This window comes from Brassica napus, chromosome C3 (assembly GCF_020379485.1).
Source record: "Brassica napus cultivar Da-Ae chromosome C3, Da-Ae, whole genome shotgun sequence".
NCBI lineage: Eukaryota > Viridiplantae > Streptophyta > Magnoliopsida > Brassicales > Brassicaceae > Brassica > Brassica napus.
Window position 1 is genome coordinate 19,269,971 of NC_063446.1, and position 25,606 is coordinate 19,295,576.

The window sequence follows — 25,606 nt, forward strand, 5'->3', positions numbered from 1 at the left end:
AACTTTTTGTTGAGAACAAGAAATTATCTCTAATGTTTAGAAGAGAGTTTTATATAGTTCTTTCAACTCATATTCTTGCTCTTTCCATGAAATGACCTGTTTTTTGAGGCTAAATAATGGAGACTACTCTATTATTAAGTTATTTTATTTTTAGAAAAAAAATAGAATAAACTATTGGAGAAGGCCTACGCTAAACAAAAATTACAACCTGCACGAAAGTACACAAATAAATTCGAACCACAAACACTAATTTATATGGAGTGAAGGACACTATCAGACTAGTTGGCAGTTTCGAATTAGAACCGAAATCTTGTTCAAAAGAACAAGGGAAAATTCCATAAAATACGTTAACTAAATTTCATTAAGTTTTTTAATACCTAAAGTTTTTTGCTACCCAGTTTTAATAGTCCAAAAATTATTCTGTTAATTTTAATACACAAATTTTTAAAATTGTGCCCCTTTTAATACCCAAACTTTGCTTATTTTAATTTAAAATACTAATATGTTTCAAACAAAATTTTAAAAATCTCTGAAATTTACAAAAACAATCTTAAAAAGATTCTAAATTTTTTTTTTGGGAAACAAAAGTAACTAAATTGTGAATAATATTAAATTTTGTGATTAAATTTTTTAAGTTTTAAATGTTGAATTTAGTTTATTCTCTGAAATAGAAACAAAATTATTTTTTATTTTTTTTCAAAATTAAAATTTTAAAAATTTCTCTCTAATTTATTTACTTTTTTCCTAAATCTTAAAATAAAATTGGAAATTTTTAATATTTTATCTTAGATTTTGGATATTTTTGAAATTTCATTTGAAACTTATTATATTTTTAATTTAAATATACAAAGTTTGAGTATTAAAAGCGGCACAACTTTAAAATTTTGTGTATTAAAATGAACAAAATAAGTAGTTAGGGTATTAAATTAGATAGCAAAAAAAGTTTGGATATTAAAAAGTTTAATGAAATTTAGTTGGGATATTTTCATCGAACTTTCCCAAAGAACAATAAAACAATTTTTTTGTCAAACAATAAAACGTTTAGATTTTTGACACTCCAATCCAATAAAATAAATACATAATTAAATGAATGAAAATGCTAAACATGATTTCGTGCTATAAAAACAAGAGTGATGATAAAACTAGATGGAGTAATAATAAAAGAAAAAAAAAATTCAAGTACACCCTGGGCCGGCCCTGAGAGTTTGGAGGCCCAAGACCATTTAGTAAAGGTTTCAAAAATTTGGGGGCCTAAAAAATTTTTTTTTACAAATTGTGGGCCTATTTACATATAAAAGAAATTCAAAATTTTTGGGAGCCCAAGGTGAATGTTTCATTGGGCTTGGCCCAGGGCCGGCCCTGAGTACACCATCGGCTATACTTACTTGGTAAGATGATGATTGTTTGTACTTTTAACTAGTTTTTGATTTATGATTTTCCAAAAAGTATTTTTTATCCAATCTTGATTTAAGCAAAGTAGATTCTCTATTTTTTTTAGGGAAACTAATTTTTCCTTTGTTTTACTGTTTTATGCTTAAAAACCGAAATCCTCTTTTGTTAATGTTTTTTTTGCACAAATATTAATTTTAGAAAAAAACATGACTAAAATTACAAAATAATAATCTTGATAAATTAAGTTATTGGAGATTTGTTTTGGTAGATTAATTTATAACTTTATAATTAATATTGGATACAATAAAATTTATATAAAGTTGATTAAATTTTTTACTTATAACCATCTTACATTTATTACATTGTAAATTTTTTTTATATAACTAAAATTTAGCTATTAGTTGTTATGTTAATATATTTGAATTACTTAAATTTTAGGTACTTTAAAATATTTTTAAAAGTATAATTATTTTAGTTTTGTTTTTATAAAAGCCAAAATCAAAGTTTTCATAGTTCTATTTTTTTAAAAAATTTCGTTGGTTTTTCTTTTGTCATCAATTTAAACAGATTCGACTAAGAATCTGCTAACAAACTATGCTACTCCGCGTCTATAAGACAAATTGGAACGATTGAGTGTGAGCACTATGTGCAATGCTATTCACTTTTGTGTTCCGAGCCCTGGGGAAATGTGTGATCTCAAAAGTTTGAAAATTTTCCCTTATCTGTCACATTTCTTCGAGGTAGAATGTAAAAGAATACTATTCTTCTGGTTTCCAAAACCATCTTAACGAACTGTGAACAATCTGTCGTAAATATTACATAGAATTGTTGCAGATTTTTCATGCATTTCATCGTCCAGATAAAAGCTTCCACTTCTGCATGAAAGAGGGAAAGGCTGATCCTCGTCTTTCTGGCCCATCAATCAATCAAAACCCTCTAATATACTATATCAACCATTTTCTAGTATAATTCCTGATTCTTGCAAGACCCATCTATAAAGCACCATCTCCTTAAATAGGAGGTGTATTTTGTGTTTATGCATTGCTTGTCCATGTTGATGTAACCTAGGACTCATTATGCACATGTGGTGTTTGAGCCTCTTTCCATATTATTGCTTTTGTCTCTGATGTTCTCAAGTTGCCTCTGGGATCTTTGTCAATTTCATTAATTTTTTTGTTATTTCGTATTTTTCAAATATATCATAAAATTCAGGCAAAGTGATCATCATCCGAGATTAAAAAAGTTCAACAAAACAAATGATCCATATTGGCAAAAACCAAACATGTGTGAGAGACCTCCTTGGTAGTGATGAGATTTTTGAAATTACTATATTTATGTAGTAATAAAAAAATAAAAAATAATAACTAATATAAATAAAAAAAAATTTAGTAAAAAAAATTTGTTTAACTTATACTGAGAACATTTTTCGAATCTTTCAATAGAGTTAAACTAATTATTTACAATTTAATTCTACGTAAAGTTATATGCTTTGTTGATAATATGTTGGTACTATTTATTAAAAGTTGTGATAGTATATTTTTGAAATAATTTGAAGTTTTTGAAAAAAACTTATAAGTTAATTTTTTTAAATAACAGACAAAATGAAATAAAAAAACCAAGACATTAAAAACCACGTATTTTCTTTCGCTATTTTATCAAAAATCCCCAAACCATTTTATTATTTAGGGAAAGAACCACACAAGGTTACGTATTTACAAAAAAGAAAAATAGATTCAGTCCTCAAAAAACGATAGGATCTAATTGGCGCCCCTTTACTATTTCCTTCTCCTTCTTCTTCGATTTTCTTTTCAAATCGAACAAAAAGCATAACTTGATCTCCGAGATAGATCTACACAATCTTCGATCCCAATGGCGACGAGAAGACGTACTTTGCTCAAGGTCATTGTCCTCGGCGATAGCGGGTAAATATAAAACACGCTGATTCTTTAATTTATTCTCGCTTTTTTCAATGGTTTGATCTGTGATTGTCGCTTTCCAGGGTTGGTAAGACTTCGTTGATGAATCAGTATCCTTCTTTTGATTCTGTGAAACATTTGCTTGAGAATATTATTATTATTTGGGGGCCTTAACGTCGTGATTTTAAGATATGTGCATAAGAAGTTTAGTCTGCAGTATAAAGCGACTATTGGTGCTGATTTCGTCACCAAGGAGCTTCAGATTGGGGATAAGCTTGTTACTCTCCAGGTGGGTTTCTCTTTTGTTTATGAGGTTACTTTCTCAAGATTCGATTTTTTTTTTTTAATAATGTATGTATGTTTGGTTATGTAGATTTGGGATACTGCTGGACAAGAGAGGTTCCAGAGTCTTGGTGCTGCCTTTTACAGAGGTGCAGATTGCTGTGCGTTGGTTTATGATGTTAACGTGGCCAAGTCCTTTGACTCCCTCGAAACTTGGCATGAGGAGTTTCTTAAGCAGGTTCTTTGGCATGCTTCTTTGTTATATTAGCCGCTTGTTTTCATTGTTTGTTATGATGAATACATTGAACATATGAAGTTTTTGTTAGCTTTGGCTATCTAGAGTCACAATCTTGAGATCTGTATTAACATCTTGCTTCTACATTAGGAGAGCTTTTGGTTAGGAACATATCTCTTTGAGTCCTTATGACCGTATCTGAAGTTTTGTTTTCCCATGGTTGAGCAATATAACATGTTTTTGTTTGTTTGTTTGTTTGTTAAAATGATCATAAAACAATAATATTACCAACTAGCAAGTACATTACTAACTCATTTTCTGCCTTTATAGCAGTTTTAGAATTCGTTAAACTATAAAGCTTGCGCATTTTTGAGTTTTTTTCGTGCACTAACAAATTTATAATATGCTTAACTTTGTTTCTGTGGCATCTTCTTGTCCTGCACAGGCAAGTCCAGCGGATCCAAAGACCTTTCCGTTTATAGTGCTTGGAAACAAGGTTGACATAGGTGGAGGGAGCACTAGAGTGGTAAGTACAAGATCATCTATGCTTTAAGTCTTTGGAGTCTTTTACTTTGTCTGGGTTTCGTCATCTATATAACTTAACAGGTCTCTGAGTCGAAAGCAGCTGACTGGTGTGCTTCAAATGGTAGCATACCCTATTTCGAGACATCAGCTAAAGAAGACTACAATGTTGATGAGGCTTTCTTTACCATTGCCAAAACCGCTCTTGCCAACGAGAATGATCAGGACATGTATGTTGTTTTCTCTTTGCTTTAGCTCTAATATATTAAGTATTATCTCTGTGGGCTGTCAAAATGCACAGAAACAGCTGAGTAGGTATAGAATCTGTTCCTCATACACAGTTCTTTTTGGTTTTTGCAGATACTTCCAAGGCATACCAGCTGCTATGCCTGAAAACGAGCCAAAAGGGGGTGGTTGCGCTTGCTGAACTGTGGATTTCAAGATTCTTTTACGTTCGTTTTTGATACATTTGCTCGTTATTCATTCAAGGTTGGTGTACTCTTGAGAATTGCAGAACGATAAAGCTTGTAGAAGCAATCTTTTCAGCCATTCCATCATGTATTAATTGATTGGAGGAGTCTGTATGATCAAATCGATTCTGCTGGATATATTTTGTTATTTTCGGAAGAACTGTTATTTGCTCTTATCATATTTGGTTCCCACTCATCTTATATTTGGAGACGATATGTTCATTTTGCATGATTAGTTTATTTCTCTAGACGCTTTGGATGACTTCTATGGTTTCTTTCGGCACTGATTAGCATGGGCTTTACCCTCAGCTCTCAACGTGGAATTAGAAAAGAGTTTTATTTCACTCTATGTTCCTCGTAATGCAACACATTGCCTTGCAAAACAAGGACCTATGAACAACTAATTTTACCCAAGTTGTATATTTACCTTCCTGATTAGTTAACCTATTATTTGCATGATGACTACGTTGCTTCTTGTTTACAATAAGTTAATAATATGTCAGTTACAACTTCTAATGCTGTACATATTTGATTTGACATGGTACATATAATCTGGTTATCTTTTTACATTAGTCGAAAACACTCGAAATTTAGGTTAGACTATGCGGTAATCAATCCACCTTGGAAATGCGTTCACGGATCAACTAATCCCATATATATTATTTGTGAAATATTACGAATTCTTTTTGTATCCACGTGTCATCACTACGATGATTCTTAGAATTATTAGAGAAATATGTTGGTCCATCTAATTATATAATAAATTTTTTATTAAACTAACTATAAATTCATTATTAATGTCATCTATTATTTCCTTAAATAAAGATTACGGAGTTGCCTAATGTGGCTAAAGTATATATGACAATTAATGATTTTGAATAATAAAGATCTGATAAAAAAATAATGTATCTTCTATCAAATTTGTTTAATTTTAAACTATTAAAATAATTTAAAAAATCACAATAAACATATTATAAAAATTTAGATTTTTCTGTATATATTATATTTTGAATTTTAAAAAACGACTATAAATTACTAAAACTGTTAAAAGTCTCACATTCAAATTTTGCGATCCATGGTTTAAATTTTTTGTTAAGACAAAATACAAATTACAAAATCATATAAATAAAAGTCTAATTTAATTAATCATTAAGATTTAAAATATATATGTATATATATCATTCTAAATTAAACTATAAACCATATTGAATAAATAAATATTTTAATTTCAAAATTTATTTTGAATAATATTTTTTGATAAAAGTTTTGAACTAACATTGATAAATTTTTTTAAAATTATAAATTACTAAAATTATTAATTCCACAATTAAAATTTTGTTATCAGTAATTTAAAGTTTTTGCTATCAAAGATACACATGATCAAAAAAACATATGAGTAGAAAGCATCATTTAATAGATATTAATATTAAAAATATACTACGTATGTTAATATAATTTAAATTTAATTACATATCTATCAAATTTTTTAAAAAATTGTTTGGATTAATAAAATTGATTTATACGTTCGCACCATATGTAATAGTTATTGACTTTTAATTATTCAATATATATTTATTATTTCATAATATGTAAGAACATATGATACATAAAATAATTTATATATATAATGTTTATTCCATGTAAGACGCGGATCTAATCTAGTAGGACATTAATAAAAAAAATTATTCATCAAAATCTACCTCAATATAACGTATTGTAAAATGACTCTAAATGGGCCAACATATGGGCCTTGGAGGCTTTAATCTATTGTCAATCCACTCAACTAGCAAAACCTATCTTCTTCCTTCTTCGCTCGTACCAAATGACCTCCATGAACAACAACAACAACAACACCTCCTCCTCTTAAACCTTCCAATAAACCTAGAACACAATCGAAATGGTAGGAGCTTCGAGAACAATCCTCTCCCTCTCTCTCTCCTCCTCTTCCCTCTTCACCTTCTCCAGAACCTCCAACTTCGTCCCATTTCTCCGCCTCCACAAACCTTCCTCTAGATTCCACCACGCTCTTCGCCGCCCTCTATGCGCCGCCGCAGCCGCTCCGACGGAAACGAACATCGCAGACCCAGATCAATTAAAGCACACGATCTTGCTGGAGAGGCTCCGTCTCCGACATTTGAAGGAATCGGCGGCGAAACCACAACCGAGGCCGAGCAGCGTCGTTGGCATAGGGGAAGAACAAAACATTAAGAGTAAGAAGAAGAAGTTGGCTGAGAGTTTCGAGGAGCTAGGGCTGAGCGAGGAAGTGATGGGGGCTTTGAAAGAGATGAACATTGAGGCTCCTACTGAGATTCAGTGTATCGGTGTACCTGCTGTTATGGAGCGCAAGAGCGTCGTCTTGGGGTCACACACCGGCTCCGGCAAGACTCTTGCCTACTTGCTTCCTATTGTTCAGGTCACTCTTCTTCTTCTTGAGCTCCAATGTTAGAATCTGACTGCTTATACAGTGTTTGGTTCATGAACTGATTGTTAGCTAAATTGATAAAAGTTAAGTTATGCCATGTAACAGTAGATGATTTGATTTGTTTCTTTAGTGTCATTTCATGATATCTTTAGATATGAAGATAGGTTGGTTGATGTTCTTGAAAACATGGCGTTGTAAGTTGGATTGGTTTGAGTTTTTGCAGCTGATGAGAGAAGATGAGGCAACCCTTGGTAAAATAACTAAGCCTAGGCGTCCCAGGACTGTTGTTCTCTGTCCCACCAGAGAACTCTCTGAGCAGGTTCTTCTTCTACTGCTTTTGCTTTCCCTCTTTACGAAGATTAGTTGCTTCTCTGAGACATTGTAAATGTGGATTCCATGTTTGAGTTGAAACGAATATGAACTTGTGGTTGCTGGGAAAAATGTAAAAGTTGGAATATTTATTTTCTAGAAAGTTTTGGTTGCCTTCTTATAGGATGACCATAACACTGGAGAGTATGAGTATTTATGCTCAATGGTTTTGGACAGCAAAATGTGAAAATCTAATTAAGGACTCTGCATTAGGTTTACCGTGTGGCAAAGTCCGTAAGCCACCACGCGAGGTTCAGATCTATATTAGTTAGCGGTGGTTCTCGGATAAGACCACAGGAGGATTCGTTGAACAATGCAATAGACATGGTTGTTGGAACCCCTGGTAGGATTCTTCAGCACATCGAAGAAGGAAACATGGTCTATGGAGATATCGCATATTTGGTATGCTCTTATTCTGGTATCTTGACATTATATGTTCCATGATTTTGGAATTAAACAAAAGGGCAATGAGGATGTGTTCTTATACAGGTGCTGGATGAGGCAGACACTATGTTTGATCGTGGCTTCGGTCCCGACATTCGCAAGTTCCTTGCCCCACTGAAACAGCGTGCGTTGAAAACAAATGACCAAGGGTTTCAAACCGTCTTAGTCACTGCCACTATGACAACGGTATGCTCATGTTCACTGTGTGCTTTTACCCCCTTTGGCTTTTATCATGATTTATAAACTTTTCTTCTTGCGTTTTCAGGCTGTTCAGAAGTTAGTCGATGAGGAGTTTCAAGGGATAGAGCATTTGCGAACATCAACATTGCATAAGAAGATAGCAAATGCTCGGCATGACTTCGTCAAGCTTTCAGGTAGCGAAGATAAGCTAGAAGCACTTCTACAGGTAAAATGCACCATTAAGATTCTGGTATTCAAACATGTTACGGTTTTGGTACTTATGGTTTGATGAGAATGCAGGTTCTTGAACCTAGCTTAGCCAAAGGGAGCAAGGTGATGGTCTTCTGTAACACTTTGAACTCCAGCCGCGCCGTCGATCACTATCTTTCTGAAAACCAGGTCTCTACTGTGAATTATCACGGTGAAGTTCCAGCAGAACAAAGGTGCGATTATAAACAGCTTTTGCCTGAAACGTAATTCATTTCCTGAGGTTAAATCGGTTTGCATTTCATCAATCAATCCAGGGTTGAGAACTTGAAAAGGTTTAAGGACGAAGAAGGAGACTGCCCCACGCTGGTGTGCACTGATTTGGCTGCGAGGGGTCTGGACCTTGACGTGGATCATGTAATCATGTTTGATTTTCCAAAGAACTCTGTAAGAGTCCTTATTCTTTCTTCTCTTAATTTGTTGATTCACGTTTCTTGAGACCTTGAAAGTTTACTTTAAACTTGAATTGCTTAGATTGACTACCTTCATCGCACTGGAAGAACAGCTCGCATGGGCGCTAAAGGTTTGACCATTTTAATTAGTTTAATTCATTTTTGACTACCTTCTTTTAAAGCAGCTGCTGCTTATGATTTGAGGCACTGGGTAATAAAAAAGATAAGTGTTAATGTGTTTCTCTTTACAGGAAAAGTGACGAGTCTGATAAGCAGGAAGGACCAAATGTTAGCTGCTAGAATCGAAGAAGCCATGAGAAACAACGAGAGCTTAGAAGCACTCACCAACGATAACGTGAGGAGGGATGCTGCAAGAACCCAAATCACTCAGGAGAAAGGAAGGAGCGTTAAGCAGATCAGAGCAGTGAGCAAGCAACGAAACACTAGAGACAGAGGAACATCATCATCTCCACCTGCAAGACCAGCAGGTGTGAAGACACCAGTGAGGAAGTCTACTTCAGTGAGAAAGTCAACTTCGGGAAGAACATCCTCTTCTCCAGAAAAATCCACAAAGCCGAAAAGAAAAATATTAAAGACGGTTGGATCCAGATCGATAGCTGCGAGGGGGAAGAAGGGTTCAGAAAGAACAGGCAAGAAACTAAGTGTTGTTGGGTTCAGAGGTCGGTCTTCTGCGGCTAGACCCTCTTCTTGATTACGTGCTGTTTAACTTCAGGAAAGTTAAAAGTCAGTACAAAAGTGAATTATGGTCGGATTATGATTACATAAGTGTTAAAGATGAATCATCTTGAGAAACCATAACATGTTCTTTCTTCTACGAATTTCATATTTATAGAAGAAATTCACTTTTGCCTCGACAGAAACTCAAATCAGTAAAGTCTGTATATGACGTTGACATCAATGGTTGGTTGTATTTTATTCATTTTAGGGTGTAGAATGGTTTTTATGCAACATCGAGCATTTTAGGGTGTAGAATGGTTGTTATGAAAAATTTAAATGATTACAAAATCATATAAAAAATCTAATTTAATTAATTATTAAGATTAATATATATATATATATATATATATCAATGGGTTGGAACATTTTTTTCTTTATTATAGCATTTGGAAGTGAATATTGCAATGGGTTGGAGATGGATATTCGCAAAGATCTGGTTTTAGTTAGTTTTATTTGCTATTTAAATAATTGATATTTCTTAAAACCAAAACTGGATTACTTATTGGTGACTTGGTTTATCAGTTCGACTGAGGATCTTGATCGGGTTTAAAATCACTGATTTAGATGCAACAATTTTTTAAATAGATAAAAAAAATTTAAATTAACAAAATATTTGTAACATTGTTAATGAAATTTTGCATCATAAAATGTCCTGCGCTTTAAAAGTCGAGATCAAAGTCTAGTATTTTACTAAAGCAGAAACATTTTTTTTGTATCTAACTTGTTTTTGGTGAGATTTTATATTAAATACACTTATAAAGTTATACGAATACGAAATCATTATTAGAACCTTCTTTATGTTTAGACTGGTTTAGAAAATAACTGATCCGAGATTAATTTAATAACTGATAGTTTATGTTAATTTCAGTTACAGTAAGGTTTTGAGCGGGGAGTGAATAAAAAGACCGTCCATACACATAGAGTGGATGAGCCACTTTTACATCCCATTCGGTAATTTTTTCAAGTTAAAAATGAACTTCTTTTTTGATTGATAAAATATTGTTGAACCACTAGCAGTTCTTTTATATGAGAAAAATTCATAGAACCACTCTATACAGTAATATACAGCAAATCTAGAGTGTTTTTGGTGTGTCGGACTACTGTTTATTTTTATTTATTTTTAATTACTTAAAAAATAATATTTTTAATGGCTATAATATGTTTTGATATGGTGATTCATCAAATTACTTTTTGTATGTCTCTACTGTTTATACTTATGTGTATATACAATATATAATTTAAATTACATATTTATGTGCTATTATGTTTTGTATTTAAAATAATTATCTATTTTGCCAAAAATAATTAGTGTTAAATCATGTAAAATTATATATATAATAAAGCTCATATATATATATATATGATTTATTTAATTTTTAGATATTTTAATTTCTTAATTATATTTCTTGCATTGATAAACTTTTTTAAATAACTACTTTTACTTCTGAAAATAAATAGAAATAGAGAATATAAATCATTTATAGTTATCTCATATTTATATTTCGTGGAATGAATTGTAAATAGTAACATAATTTTTTTTATAATTTTTAAAAATTATATAAAATAAATATTTAAATTTAAAGTTCAAAATAATTTATATGTATAATAATTTTATATTGTATATAAATTAGTTTAAATTTGTAGAGTTTTTTTTTTTTTTTTTTGTCGACAATTTGTAGAGTATTTTGAACTGTTTTTTATCTACTTTCACTATTCAAACATATATTTTAGACCGCTGGATCCACTAGATTCACTAGATCTGCTAGATCCGTTAGTTTCACTTTTGTTACGTAACGCTTGATCTGCATTTCCCATTCGAAGCTTTAGAGGAATAAAAATCCGCCCGACAGGGCAGGTCCATATCTAGTGGTCTATTATTGCTCCATTGTTCTGTCTTTTGGAGATATATTTTGGATTATTATTAGCTTTTGTATATAAGAAAAATCACCAATTCAGTCTGAATGCTTTTCGTACAAACAATTCCATATGATTCTAAGCTTCTAACCACTAATTTTCCGCATGAAAATCAATAGAAAAGATGCTTGACCTCTGCAAAGAAAAAGACTGATATCTTGTGCATTTCATGGTTTTTATCATTCATTTTGGGTACATATTGATCATCTAGACTACCATTTAAACAGATTTGGGCTGCATTGCATTGTATATGTCTATATCAGGTGGTGGAAATTCTTGTTGGTGACTTTAAAGACATTTGGGAGAATTTTAGGCCAAAGAAGTAAAGATTGAGACTTAGATGTTTTTCCCAACCTAAGTGTCATAGCGACCCGGAGAAGTCACTACGAGAAAACTACTTGGGAGTTTGTAAGTGTCCTAGCGACATATTTATAGTGTCTTGGCTTGGTCACTAGGACAAAAACGTGAAGATCCAGCGACACGCATAACGACATGTAGAAGTCGCTATGAATTCTGAAGAGCTGAAATTTTCTAAGTGTCCTAGCGACTAGGTCTTATCGGCCAGAGCAAGTTGTTATAGACGAAAGACTAAGTGTCCTAGCGACAAACCTTGGTTGACCCAGCTCGTCCAACTTATTAATATGCATAAGGATTCCAACGATTCTATTATACACCAAAAACCTAGTTAGTACTTTTTTTTTATTAATATGCATAACTCATATTACAACATACTACATATCAAACCCCATAGACAATGCATAAGGTTTAGATAAACTTTATTTCCAACTATTAAACAAAAACATTTATAAATTAGCTTAAAACTTGTAACAACATATCATACCATCATCACAAGTTGTAGATGCTCTTTTATTTTGCAAGAAAATTTCAGAATTACATTTATGGTGACAAATTGTGAAACAATATTTTGATCCAAATATTGAGGGATCATACGTTTTTGCCTTTGGAAAACCTTGGAGGAGGAGGTAAACGACCTTTGGGAAACCTAGGAGGCGGTGAAGGGGGCTTAGGTAAACTACCTAGAAAATCTGAGCCTTTTTTACAATTTTTTATGCACCATCGTCCCCTTAAAAAACCAAAACGAAGAACGCGCCTTTGGACTGTCACCAGTTGATCTGGATGTTCCGTCTCTTCTGCACCAAAACAAACCTAACACTTTAACTACACATATATACTACAGCATCAACGCTTTGAAAAATTGTCATTTGTCTGTAAGTTCGCCAGCTCGGATAATCCCACCTTAAAACCATATTGTGATACAACTAAACGTGTTTTATTTTGTCATCTATAAAAGTAATCTTTGGTCTGAACAAAACAGAACAGTAAACATAACTTAGCTATACCAGTTTTATCGTTTGGTTAAGAAAAATTAAGAACATTTAATTGGTTATGAACTAAAAGGAATCCAAATTGCATAAAATCGGTGTTATGTTTGCTATTCTGTAGTTTTCTCAAATGGCATAACTCCAAATTTTGGATTGTCAAAAGCAAAATAAAGATTAAACATTTTTAAATAGGCTAATAAAATGTAAAAGTAATTACTTTATTTAGAGACAAAAAGGGTCTCACTAAGTTTGCGGTGCTGCATTTGTTCACCAAGGGCTTTATCCATATGGGGAAACACAAGAACGAGAAGGAGAAAGACAAGCATGAAAGATACTTTAGAAAATGCCATCTTGATTCTCTCTTTTAATTTACTGATGAGTGTACCTCATTTGTATGCATTTATATAGAATAGAGATGTGGAGACCTATGGGTTTTGTGGTTGTGTTGGAGTTGAAGCCATCGAAGACTCAATTGTCACTTATGGGTCTTGAAGTTTTGGAAGTATTGGGCGAAGTTTCTTGGCTCGCCACAATTGATTTTAATTGGTCAACTTGTCAACTTGTCAACTTGTCAACTGGTAAAATCACTCTTTTTCCAGGAAAGCAGAGCCGGACTTGGACAGAATGGTGTGACACATTTGAATGGGGCTCCAACCTCTTGAGGTCCCACTTAAAAAAATATATTTTATTACATATATAATTGCATATTATTATATATATATATACATAGCAAGTATTAAATATAGGATGCGAAGTTGATAAAAATAGTTCGTAAATCATAACAAAATGATACATAAACTGATTTAACTATAAACAAATTTAATATAAATTAAAATAAGTTTTCTATGTCATTCAAACTCATAACTGCTAATTTTTTTTCAAATAAGAAGTAATTTAGCCATTTGTCAAAAAAAAAGAAGCAATTCATCTAAAATTTTGCTTAAATGAAATCGGTACTCACTAATATAGATGTACTTTTTTACAAAAAAATCAATGATAATTATGATTCTTTAAATAATTTTTTTTTATTTGTAAAATTTATGAAAGTATAAGTAATTCACAATTATTTTTTTATTTTGAATGGACCCCTGAAATCTCAGGTCCTACTCTGGATCACGCACGCAACTTTAAAACTGCAAGTGACTGACGTAACGCCTTGGTGCAAAAGGCGCTTGCCTTTTAAAACTTAAGTCAAAAGCTTCATCTCAACAAAATGTTGGAGAAACCTTTTCTTTCGGTTATTACCTCATAATTCAATGAACATATGTACTGCATAAATTTTCTTACTAATGTGGCCAAATCTTACATCGGAGGTGATTTAATTGTATGATCTCTTTTTAATGAAAGAAATATAGTATATAGAATTCAAGGATCCAATAAGTATAACTCTCTTATTATTAATTTGAGAAACTAACTCAAAATTCAAGTTTTAATCCCTATACTCTATCAAGGTATGTCACACAAACAACATCTACTTATATAGAGCTTGTGTTTATCCTAATCCTATTAGATAACATAACTTTAGATAACTCCTAAGAATATTATGTATCTATCTCCATAACTCGGTAGGATTAGGATAATGCATTGCACCTTAAGCTTCTTTTCTTTTCAAGCTTACTCCAACAGTCTCCCTCTTAAGCTTGAAACCTTCTTTTGTCACTTCTTGCATCCCAATCAAATCCCTCATTTTTCTGAACTTGATTCTGCCTAGAACTTTAGTTAGGATGTCCGTTTTCTGTTGATCGCATGAGACATGTTCCACCATGATCTGTCCCCTTTCAACACACTCACGTATAAAGTGATAACGTGAGTGTATGTGTTTGCTCCTTCCATGAAAGACAGGGTTCCTGGTGAGTGATATAGCCGACTGATTGTCTATCCTGATCAGTACCTTCTGCATTGGTTCCTCGGTGATCTCACTTAGCAATTCCTGTAACCATATAGCTTGTATAGCAGCCTCCGTGCCTACCATGAACTCCGCTTCACAGCTTGAGAGTGCAACGGTTTCTTGTTTGGCAAAGCACCACGTGATCAAGCTCTCTCCAAGGTTGAATATATGTCCTGCAGTGCTTCTTCCATCATCAGGATCAACATTATGGCTACTATCACTATAGCCAATAAGTCTAGGAACCTTTGGTGTTGATCGAGTAAAGAAAAGTCCGAGTGATGTAGTCCCTTGTAGATACCTGAGAGCATGTTTCATAGCTGCTCCATGTGACGCCTTAGGGCTCTACATATATCAACTCAAGACTCCCACAATATATGACAGATCCAGCCTAGTATGAAGTAGATATCTTAGGCATCCAACGTTTCTCCGGTAACTCGTTGCATCTATATTTTTCAAGCTTCAAACCGTGTTCCATGGGTATATGTGACATGTTGCAGTTCTTCATACCACTTTCTTCCAAGATTCTCAATGCATATCTCCTTTGATTCAGAGTTATATGACCTTCTTCTTGACATACTTCAATCCCAAGGTAGTAGTTCAACTTTCCTAGATCACTCATATCAAACTTGGACGCCATCTCTGTTTTGAAATCGTCAATGATCTTTGAGCTTGCTCAAGTGATGAACAAGTCATTGACATACACAACCACAACAAGTATGCTTGCATTAACCGTTTTCCTATACACAGAGGACTCCTTGGAACACTTTGTAAATTCTAACTCGAGCAAGATCCCATTGAGTTTGTTGGTCCACGTCCTAGGAGCATGTTTCAATCCGTACATCGCTTTGTGGAGTTTGTACACTCTCTTCTCACTTCTTTTCACTTCAAAACCCTCTGGTTGAGTTACATAAACTGTCTCTTTCAAATCTCCATGTAGAAACGCTGTTTTGACGTCTAGATAATGGACCTCACATCCTCTAGTGGCTGCAATACTTACCAGTAGCCTAATTGTCTCAAGTCGGGCCACAGGAGCAAATACTTCCTCGTAGTCTATTCCATACTGATGCACATATCCCTTAGCCACTAGACGCGACTTGTACTTCTTGATGGTTCCATCTGAGTTGAACTTTATCTTAAACAGCCATCTGAGTCCTATTGGCTTCACACCGTCTGGAAGATCAACTAGACTCCACACTTTATTATTCTCAATAGACTGCAGTTCATCCTTGCAAGCCTCTATCCATTCCTTCAACTGTCTTACCTCTTCGAAGTTTCTTGGCTCTTCGTTAAGGCACAACAGTAGCATCTCTCCTTCTTCGTCTGCGAGTAAGACATAATCCTCAAGATACTTTGGTCTTGATGTTTGTCTTTCACTTCGTCTTGGAAGCGACCTTGTTTCGTGATCACTTTCCTCCTCTTCTTCAATGTGTACTGTGTTTGTATCCATAGTCTCAGCTTCATCTAGTTGATTTTCATCCTCTTTGTTGCTGCTGCCTTGTTATAGTGCTTGCCCGCGGACTTGATCTGCTGTCTTTACTAGCCCATGGTTTCCAAACTCTCCTAGTAATACGTTGAAACCATCATAGTTTCTTAGCTCTCCATCAATCCTCTTCCAGTTCCATCCTTTGGTTTCATCAAACACTACATCACGACTTACTATTATTCTCTTCTTCTCCGGATCAAGTAATCTGTACGCCTTAAAACCAGGTTATGTTCCAAGATGAACAAGCATCCGCGACCGGTCATCCAGCTTCCTTAGGTGCGGTTTTTCAATTTTAGCGTAGCAGATGCATCCAAATATGCATAGGTGGCTTATGTTTGGTCGCTTTCCTCGCAGTACCTCATATGGAGTTTGGCTCTGAAGAGATCTTGCCGCTATACGGTTTATCAAATACGCCGCATGCCTCACGGACTCACCCCACAAGTAATTAGGCATGTGCATGTGCTTCAAGATTCTCCTAGCCATCTCCATTAGTGTCCGGTTTCTTCTTTCCACTACTCCATTCTGCTGTGGAGTGTACGGAACCGTGAGATGCCTCTTGATGCCCTTATCTTCGCAGTACGAGTTGAACTCGTGAGAGATGAACTCTCCACCTTGATCAGTTCTGAACGTATTTATGCTTTCTCCAGTTTCTTGTTCCATTACTCCTCTCATCTTTTTTAACTTTCCAAAAGCTTCGCTTTTCTCCTTAAGTAAGCTTATCCACATGTATCTTGTGTGATCATCAATGACCACAAAGACATATATATTTCCTCCCATCGTGCTTGGCGTTATAGGACTGCAGAGGTCACCGTGTATCAACTCCAAAGGTCTGGTTGCTCTGTATGTCGTTGCCTGCAGAAACACCTTTCTTGCTTGTTTCCCAAGCAAACACGATGAGCATACATCTTTTATAACATTGACATTAGAGACTCCGCTGACCAGTTCCTTTTGTATCATGATCCTCATGGTTGCAGTATTGACATGCCCAAGCCTAGCGTGCCATCTGTTTGACTCACTTATCTCGCTCAAGTGAAGTTGTGATGAATCTTTGATCCCCATTCGTACCTTATATAGTTGATTCTTCGACCTGTTTGCCCTCACAAGGAGTCTCCTGTGTTGATCATCCATAGTTAGATGTTCTCCTCTCAACTGTATATCACAACCCCACTCTGTTGCTTGACCTAGGCTAATGATATTGCTTTTTAGCTCAGGTATGTAGTACACATCGTTCATCTTTCTTGCTTCTTCCTTCATGTCTACAAACGAAATAGTGCCTTTTCCTGTGATGTCAATTCGTGAATCGTCACCAAATCTCACTTTTCCAGTGATTGTCTTGTCCATCATTGAAAAATATCTCCCATCACCAGTCATATGGTTACTAGCTCCATTATCCAAGTACCAGATGTCCTCTGAATCACCGTTTGTTTCATACTTTTCAGGCAAGCAATTCTTCTCATTGAGATAGACAACTGTGTGCATCATTAGCTCGTATGCATCATGTGTGTCACTATTGTCATTCTCCAGTGTTTCTTGCAGCTTGAGAAGGCGGTCTGGACAATCTGAGGCGTAATGTCCGATCTTGTCACACCTGTAACACATCACCCTTGATGTATATCTGCCTCCATTGTATCTTCCTCTGCCTCATCCTCTGTAATAAGATCTTTCTCCTCTGCCGCGGCCTCTCTACTCTCTGTTGTACTCACGTTGGTCTTTGTTGTACTCACCAGATGGATGTGTGACTTGAGTTTCACGCGAGTCATCGTTTGAGTACATTAGCTTTGGTTGATCATCTGATTGTTCCTCATCCTCATGTATCCTCTCTTCATAAGCCTTCGTGCGACCCATGATATCTTCAAAGCTAGTATTATTTAGGTCTAATACTTGCTCTAATGATGCCACTATATGAATATACTTCCTCCGTGGGAGACCACTCAAGAGTTTCTTTACCAACTTTGGTTCTTCAATGTTAACACCTAGGGCTGCAGACTTTGATGCAATTTCAGCCAGTTTGCCTCCAAAATCATCTACTGACTCTGTATCCTTCATCTTGAGGCGATCAAAATCACTCATCAATGTTTGCAACCTTGCTTCTTTGACTCTCTCAGCTCCGATGTGTCTGGTTTTAATTGCCTCCCATACCTTCTTTGCAGTATTAAGTTCGCCGACTTGGAGTATCAATGCCTCTGGTATTGATTGAAGTAATAGCGCCATCGCCATGTCATTCTTCTCTCCTTCAGTTGCTTCATCTTCAATAGCTTCCCAAACTTTGTGCACCTTAAGAGCTATCTTCATCCTTATTGCCCATACTGTGTAGTTTATTGAGTTAAGCATTGGCCACTTTATAGAAGAAGATCCTCCTCCTTCCTTCGGATTTAATTTCGTCGACATGACGATATCACTACTCATCTCTTCTGAACCTCAAGCTCTGATACCAAATATAGAATTCAAGGATCCAATAAGTATAACTCTCTTATTATTAACTTGAGAAACTAACTCAAAACTCAAGCTTTAATCCCTAAACTCTACCAAAGTAGCTTGTGTTTATCCTAATCCTATTAGATAACATAACTTTGGATAACTCCTAAGAATATTATGTATTTATCTCCATAACTCGGTAGGATTAGAATAATGCCTTGCACCTTAAGCTTCTTTCCTTTTCAAGCTTACTCCAACATAGTAAACGTTGCAACAAATAGCTAATCCATGAGGAAAGAGCAGGTTAAACCTGAACAATTATGTAACCAATCAAACCTTTCTCTTTTGACTATTACCTCATAATTCAATGAACATGTTCAGGTTAATCCTGAACAATTATGTAACCAATCCATGAGGAAAGGGCAGGTTAAACCTGAACAATTATGTAACCAATCAAACCCCGAATATAACTATGAGAAAATTGGATGAGATTAGTTTCTTGTTTTCACCCTGATTTAGGTATACATCATCACACGTTGCCGTGCGCACACACACACACAAGTAATAGGATTGTGTATTTCACACTAAGATTATTGACACGCATACAACCTTGAACATATACATTTCTTTGACGAGACATGTCACAAATATAATCTATAGACATCAAGTGATATGAAACAATTACGAACAAAAAAAACAAATGAAGTGAATGGATCTGATTTTAGTATATAGCTACTCCTGTACAAAAGCTTCATGGCTATCAATCTCTGCGTTGGTGAGCGTGAGCGTACGCTGAAGCTTCCGAGGAGAGAAAACCTCAACCTCTACAACAAATGTTGCTGTGACCGGCCGGTGATCAGAGAGTTTAATCTCACTTCTTCTGTAACTCATAAGCTTCATTCCTTTCCCATACCATATAATGCGATCACACCTGAACAAACATTTAGTTTTAAAATATACATATCATATTTAAAAGGTCTGTAACGAGTATGTGAGAGCATCATACCAGGCTGGTGTTCGTTTCCCTGACTTGGGATCTTTTCCTCTGTAAATTTCTGAATCGATTGCGTATTTGTAAGTTGGTGGGAAATCTAGATTTCCTTCTGACCATCCCTCGAATACACGCCCTTGTCTCATTTCTCTTGCAAGCTACCAAATATTGATATGATAAGAGTTTGACAATATGATCTTGATCAAAGGCAATTTGATTATCCATGTTTAGTGAAAATGTACCTGGTCCTTCTCAGCTAACTTCTTCCAATCTTTTCTTGCAATAAGCTCATGTGTCTTCTTATACGATAAGTTAATCCGATAATTCAAATCCCCTAGCCAGATTATTCTTCTGTAGAACATTTAACATTGTTCTTGTTAAAGTTAATATCAATAATATTTATTTCTTGAATGTGAAATCAAGAAAAAACATACTCATGATCACGGATGCTTCTTGGAACTCTTGTTGCATTAAGAGAATGAGGATGAAACTGGGTTCTTCTATGAATATCGCTTACATCAGCGTTTCTTTTTCTATGATCTCCATCTTTTTCCCCTGACGCTAGATGCGTGCAGACAAAACAAAACGGTGTCTGATACACTGACATGCTCACGGAGACAGCTCCCTGTAAAAGTCATAATCACTTTGTCACAATCCGCAAATGCATTCCCAAAATCAAGTTTTAGTAATAGAAGTAATGAAGAAGACCTTGTTACCAATGTAACCCATAACGCCAACACCAACAGTAGACACACTGAGATTACGTATGTGTTTCCTCAAGCTCCTCCGAACCCATACGGTTAAAAAAACTCCAACCATCTGTTTGCTCACGATCCGTACATACGACGGTTTCCTCACATTCATGAGAGGCTTGAAGTCTATATCAGTTAGCAGAGGCGTCTTCTTCCCTGATGTTGCGGTTGCTTTGAAAGAGTTGTAATTCTTAAACGGCTTCAATGAAGACTTGTAGGAACAACGCCTTTCCCTGACATGTTGGTTTAACAATCTCAACGGAGGTTCGGGCCAGCTCAGCCCAACTCTCTCTGAGTAACTAAACCACCGGTTTAAACTCTTGGCACGTTTGGAACCAGTGTCATCAAGCTGCACTGACAATAACCTGTCCAGCGTCTTTGGCGATGAGAATTGCCTCTGGAGATACTCTTGTCTCGGCAAGCATGATCTCTTATCGTAATTAGTGTTTACAATACCGTCCTCGATTTCGAAATCTTCATCGACCGGATGAATAACGTTGCAAGTAAACATATCTTTTACAACATCAGAGATCTCCTCTTCGAATTGTTTAAACTTGGACGGAGAAGGAGGATCGCTGTAACTTATGATCTTTAACCTGCTCGGTCTTATCCTGTTTAAAGCGTCACGTATGGTATCCTCCCATTTAGAAACAGGCTTGTCATCTTCAACACCAAAAATGTTTCCAGCATTCAGTGGAACAATTTCCTGAAGACTGAGAAGAAAAAAAATGTAAAATCAAGAAAACAATGAAGTAAAGTTTGTTTATAATAAGACAGGAACATAACCAACAGAGCTGTTGGTATAATGGTAAAGTTGTGTCTTGTAGACACTCTGCCACTCAGGTTTAACCCTCGCAGACTATTTACAATGCTTGGTTCCCAGTGAAATCACATTTTTTTTAACTAACAAAAAAAAAAGGAACATACCCAAGAACATATATGTCTGCAGGTTCAATGGTATCTACCCAACCATCAATATCCAAGTCCTTTGGTGGAACTCTTCCACCAACATTCCAAGTCCCAACACAGATTCTAGCTACATCAAAAACATACATTAAAGTTAAGACACAGCACAAGAAAGTAGCAGAGAGACATCTCAAACATAGAAAAAGAAAAAAGAACCTGACTGATTTGGTGTCCATATACTGATTCCTAAACGTTTCTGAGTTCCTTCTTCTCAGCTCTGGTTGTGCATCTAAAAACATTCCACAAATATAAAAATGGCCGAGGATTCTTGATATCGACAAAGATTTAATGACATTTGAAACAGAGCACAATACCATCACTGTCAAGAAGACCTTCTTCTTCGATTCCTGAAACTCGATATCGGAATATAATTTTCTTTAGATTTCATAAAATTGTGTACAGAGAGATTTGAGAAACCACTGACCTTCGGATTCAGAATCGTCAGCACAATCATTGTCTTCTTGATCTTCATCGTCACTTTCAGGGGCAAGATCTGATTCAGTGTTTGGAATGTTAAACCATTTACGGAGAAGAAGACGAGCAGGATAGAGCTGCAAGCACGACGAAGAAACCGGAGAACAACAGAGCGTAGCCCAACTCCTCTGCGAAAATCCAAAATTAGAGATAAAGCGTTAATTTCCAAGAAATGGAAACAGAGGAGAGAAGATGGAAAAAGAAGAAACAGTGATCGATGTACCTCTGTTCGCCGGAACTGTGATCTACCTGGTGACATTAAGACGTGTAATCAAAAACCAGAAGGTTACAGAGGTGCTAAGGATGTAGAGGGAGAAGGAGAAAACGGTTGAGGCGTATTAACGACCATTGTTGAGAGGGCAATGATGATGAATGATGCAGTGAAATGTTGGTTTTGACTTTTTTCATAATTTTAAAAAGTAAACGCAGGATGAAGTCGTGACTGAGTAGATAATTTTCTGGAATCAGCCGGCGTTTTGGATTTGAATAAAGGCTAAAGGTTGACTCGCAATTTTCTCCTAAGTAGAGTTGAGGCATTCGGTTATTGGGTTAAGGCTTAGATTATTCGGATTTCTTAATTTTTTTTGAGTTTTAGAAAATAAATAGAAAGCAAATTGCTGAAGGTAGATATCGGTCTCGACAAACAACAAATTTAATAGGGTAAACAAATTTAAGAGGCAAGAGATTATGGTTATAACGAAGCGCGAATACAATATGAGGAAAATGAATAAAACAAATCCGAAAGGAAAGTCGATGGAAGTAGAACAGGTCGTCATAAGGTGTAAGAAATGGGCATATTCGCTTTATTTTTTTTGAGTCTTCTTCCTCTTTTATAGATTTTTTTTTCCACCTTTCCTCTCGAATGGCCATTCTTAAGCCGTCATTATCTCTAGAAGTTCATGTAGTCATCAGTGGGTTTGATGACAGCTACATTTGGCCCTGTCCATGTCTCATAATGCTGGACTGCCGTATTGCGTATAGTCAGAGATAGGCCTGGGCATCCGGGTCTTCGGGTCGGGTTCGGATCGGGTATTATCGGATCCGGGTCCTTCGGGTCCTAGCAATTTAGACCCATATAAGTATCTATAACTTTTCGGGTCGGTTCCGGGTCGGGTCTTGTCGGGTCCGGGTCTTGTCGGGTCCGGGTCGGTTCGGGTCTATAATTTCAATACCCGTAAAATACCCAAAATTTTTGAGTATATTTCGGATCCGGGTCGGTTCGGGTATTTAGGACCCGAAATAGACCCGAAATACCCGAACTGGACCCGAAAACTCTAAAAATACCCGAAGAACCGCAAAAATACCCAAAAATTTATCCAACATCAGACCCGAAAACCCAAAACATACCCGAATTTTACATGAATACCCAAATTATATTTTCTAAAAATCTAAAATTTCACCAAAAACCTACAATTATACCCGAAAATCCAAACCCGAAACTTTAAAAAAAATCCAAAATACCAAAAATATACCCAATCACCCAAATATACCTAGTATATACAATTATTTGCGGGTACTTCGGGTACCCGAACGGGTCTCGAGTAGGACCCGGACTCGAACTGAGACCCGCGGATCCAAAAAAAAAGACCCAATAAGTACTTAGCATGGACCCGGACCCGGACCCGAACCTGTATTTTCGGGTCGGTTCCGGTTCGGATCTTCGGGTCTGGGTAAAATGCCCAGGCCTAGTCAGAGATCCTGCGATTTGAGTCGGAGAATGGATAGTCTTTTACTTGGAAATGGGCTGAGGGGTTTTCATCTTTCTAATGGACTTGATATCGCTTCTGAGCCGGACCAACTCAGGGAATTGTATGAATGTGCAAGCCCACATTCAACACAAGTGACTCATTTTCTTTACACATCCACATATCCTAAGAGTTTGATTCGAATTCCGATTGTTATCGGATTCTCTTTCCGACTTAACTTGGACTAAAATGCGTTGTGTCTGTTTTTTGTTGTGATATACTCGCTTCCTCATTGTTTTTTTTTATTATGTATTCTGATTTTCTTTTTCTTTTTCTTTATTTGCTCTTGCTAGTTCACCAAATCCTTTTTGCGTTTTGGGATTGTCAATCCCATGAATTTGTGTATAGCTATATTTTTATATGTCGTTGGGTTCATCTCTAGTGTGAAAGTATTGTATATCTCATTTTAGATGAAATGATTATGGAGTGAAAATTCTATTTGGATAAGTGATCAAAATGATTTGAATTTTCTGGAATGGGATACAATGATTTGAACTAGTCATTTTTAATGTTGTTCTAGAGAGTAATTAGTTTCTAGTTGTTTGCGGTTTATATCTCGACAACGCATCAAACCGGCTTTTATTTCAACCTATACGAAGGAGTAAACAAGAAACAGCTTCACTCCTACTTGACTTTGATTAAATCTCTCACTCTCATCCGGTTTTTAATATCAAAAGACATCAGTATAAGTAAAATTAAAAGTATTTAGAAGATTAGAAGTTGATAAAAATTTCCAAGATTGGAGTTACAATAGTCTCTTTATCTTGCTGAGGCGTGTAGAATACAGTAGAACCTCTATAAATTAATATTCGATAATTTAATAATTTCTATAAATTAATAAATTTTGTTGGTCCAATTTGTACCGTTTCAAAATATGATACAAATCGATAAAATAATAAGATAATAATTTTTTAGAAAATTCTATGTAAATATATGGTCCCATTAAAATTATAAATTAATAATTTCTATCTATACATATTTTATATAAGTAAAAACCTATTATTATATTGTTTGTTTTATATCCACAATGAAATTATCTTTATATTTTTCTTAACAATTCATATATTTTTGATGAGATTTAGTAATATTATATCTAAAACCATATTTAAGTTCTATGAAATATATACTATATACAACAAATAATATAATAAAATTAATATAAATGTCAAATTTCAAAAAATAACAATTAATGTATATATACTAAAATCAAATATTTTTCTTATCTTAGAATAAATATATCTTAAAATAAAAAATTTAAATAAGAAAGCTTTTGTAAATTAATATCTCTATAAATTAATAAAATTTCAAAGTCCTTACATTATTAATTTATAGAGATATTAATTTACAAAAGTTTTCTTATTTAGATTTTTTATTTTAAGATATATTTATTCTAAGATAAGAAAAATATTTGATTTTAGTACATAGACATTAAAGACATTCACGTTTTTAAATTTGATTTTAGTACATAGACATTAAAGACATTTACACCATATAATTATTTTACTAAATACACAACTCTTTCTATTTCACATAATTTAGTCAAACACATAGAAATAGTCATTTTTAGTAGCTTATAAAATCAGTTAGGCATGAACATTCCATTTAGGTACATGTTGTTCCTCTCGGTTATCATTTTTTTTTTTTTGAAATTAGGCTCCACTTGAATATTATAAATTTATACGTGGTTTTTGAGTTGAGTCATTTTGGGTCTGGATGAGTTCAGTTCTGATGTATAGGAACCTAAAAATATCTAAATAACATCTTTGTGGCCAACATCTGGTTTCTCCAACAACCCAATTTCATATGTTCATATCTGAATACAAGAATCACTTTCACCCGTTTCTGGGCTACCAGTTTTCATTTTCTAGAGCTCGGTCTAGTAGACATCTTAGTTGAGTATGTCTTCTTTTCCTTACCCAAGACATCATATTTTAAGAATAAGGAAATTCAATCATTCCAAAGGCAGTAATTATTTGGTTAAAAGGCAAAAAGAAGATGTTAAATCT

The 25,606-nt window shown here is 34.8% G+C and overlaps 3 protein-coding genes and 1 long non-coding RNA gene across 4 annotated transcripts; 2 read left to right on the plus strand and 2 right to left on the minus strand.

Moving 5' to 3' along the window:
• Positions 1–3,083: 3,083 nt before the first annotated feature.
• On the plus strand, positions 3,084–4,996 carry LOC106423536 (ras-related protein RABG3a). The gene is made up of 7 exons (XM_013864307.3): positions 3,084–3,314; positions 3,392–3,418; positions 3,498–3,597; positions 3,682–3,828; positions 4,271–4,351; positions 4,432–4,577; positions 4,708–4,996. Exons 1-7 carry the CDS (start codon positions 3,262–3,264, stop codon positions 4,772–4,774), a joined length of 621 nt encoding a protein of 206 aa, XP_013719761.2. The 5' UTR covers positions 3,084–3,261; the 3' UTR covers positions 4,775–4,996.
• Positions 4,997–6,612: 1,616 nt separating this feature from the next.
• LOC106423545 (DEAD-box ATP-dependent RNA helicase 39) lies at positions 6,613–9,831 on the plus strand. Its single transcript, XM_048750939.1, has 9 exons — positions 6,613–7,230; positions 7,463–7,558; positions 7,822–8,010; positions 8,098–8,238; positions 8,318–8,458; positions 8,533–8,675; positions 8,757–8,886; positions 8,974–9,022; positions 9,143–9,831. The coding sequence occupies exons 1-9, from the start codon at positions 6,715–6,717 to the stop codon at positions 9,601–9,603; spliced, it is 1,866 nt and encodes a 621-aa protein (XP_048606896.1). The 5' UTR covers positions 6,613–6,714; the 3' UTR covers positions 9,604–9,831.
• Positions 9,832–12,302: 2,471 nt separating this feature from the next.
• On the minus strand, positions 12,303–13,510 carry LOC106423484. Its single transcript, XR_001284671.3, has 2 exons — positions 13,131–13,510; positions 12,303–12,694 (listed from the first exon to the last, which is right to left on the minus strand). It is a non-coding gene; the product is annotated as an uncharacterized LOC106423484 (long non-coding RNA).
• A 5,724-nt stretch (positions 13,511–19,234) lies between these two features.
• LOC106423571 (type I inositol polyphosphate 5-phosphatase 1-like) lies at positions 19,235–22,553 on the minus strand. The gene is made up of 10 exons (XM_048750940.1): positions 22,079–22,553; positions 21,806–21,983; positions 21,696–21,728; positions 21,538–21,610; positions 21,343–21,447; positions 20,372–21,128; positions 20,098–20,288; positions 19,906–20,014; positions 19,679–19,821; positions 19,235–19,603 (listed from the first exon to the last, which is right to left on the minus strand). Exons 1-10 carry the CDS (start codon positions 22,112–22,114, stop codon positions 19,405–19,407), a joined length of 1,824 nt encoding a protein of 607 aa, XP_048606897.1. The 5' UTR covers positions 22,115–22,553; the 3' UTR covers positions 19,235–19,404.
• Positions 22,554–25,606: the final 3,053 nt, after the last annotated feature.

Excerpts from the sequence above, each read along its gene's own strand:
- LOC106423536 (XM_013864307.3), top strand. The coding sequence starts at position 3,262 with ATGGCGACGAGAAGACGTACTTTGCTCAAGGTCATTGTCCTCGGCGAT. Across the intron at positions 3,315-3,391 it reads ATTGTCCTCGGCGATAGCGG|GGTTGGTAAGACTTCGTTGA; the intron begins GTAAATATAAAA and ends GTCGCTTTCCAG. Across the intron at positions 3,419-3,497 it reads AAGACTTCGTTGATGAATCA|ATATGTGCATAAGAAGTTTA; the intron begins GTATCCTTCTTT and ends CGTGATTTTAAG.
- LOC106423571 (XM_048750940.1), bottom strand. The coding sequence starts at position 22,114 with ATGTCACCAGGTAGATCACAGTTCCGGCGAACAGAG. Across the intron at positions 21,448-21,537 it reads ATGGACACCAAATCAGTCAG|AATCTGTGTTGGGACTTGGA; the intron begins GTTCTTTTTTCT and ends TGATGTAGCTAG. Across the intron at positions 19,604-19,678 it reads GGGAAACGAACACCAGCCTG|GTGTGATCGCATTATATGGT; the intron begins GTATGATGCTCT and ends ATGTTTGTTCAG.
- LOC106423545 (XM_048750939.1), top strand. The coding sequence starts at position 6,715 with ATGGTAGGAGCTTCGAGAACAATCCTCTCCCTCTCTCTCTCCTCCTCT. Across the intron at positions 7,559-7,821 it reads CCAGAGAACTCTCTGAGCAG|GTTTACCGTGTGGCAAAGTC; the intron begins GTTCTTCTTCTA and ends ACTCTGCATTAG. Across the intron at positions 8,887-8,973 it reads TTGATTTTCCAAAGAACTCT|ATTGACTACCTTCATCGCAC; the intron begins GTAAGAGTCCTT and ends TGAATTGCTTAG.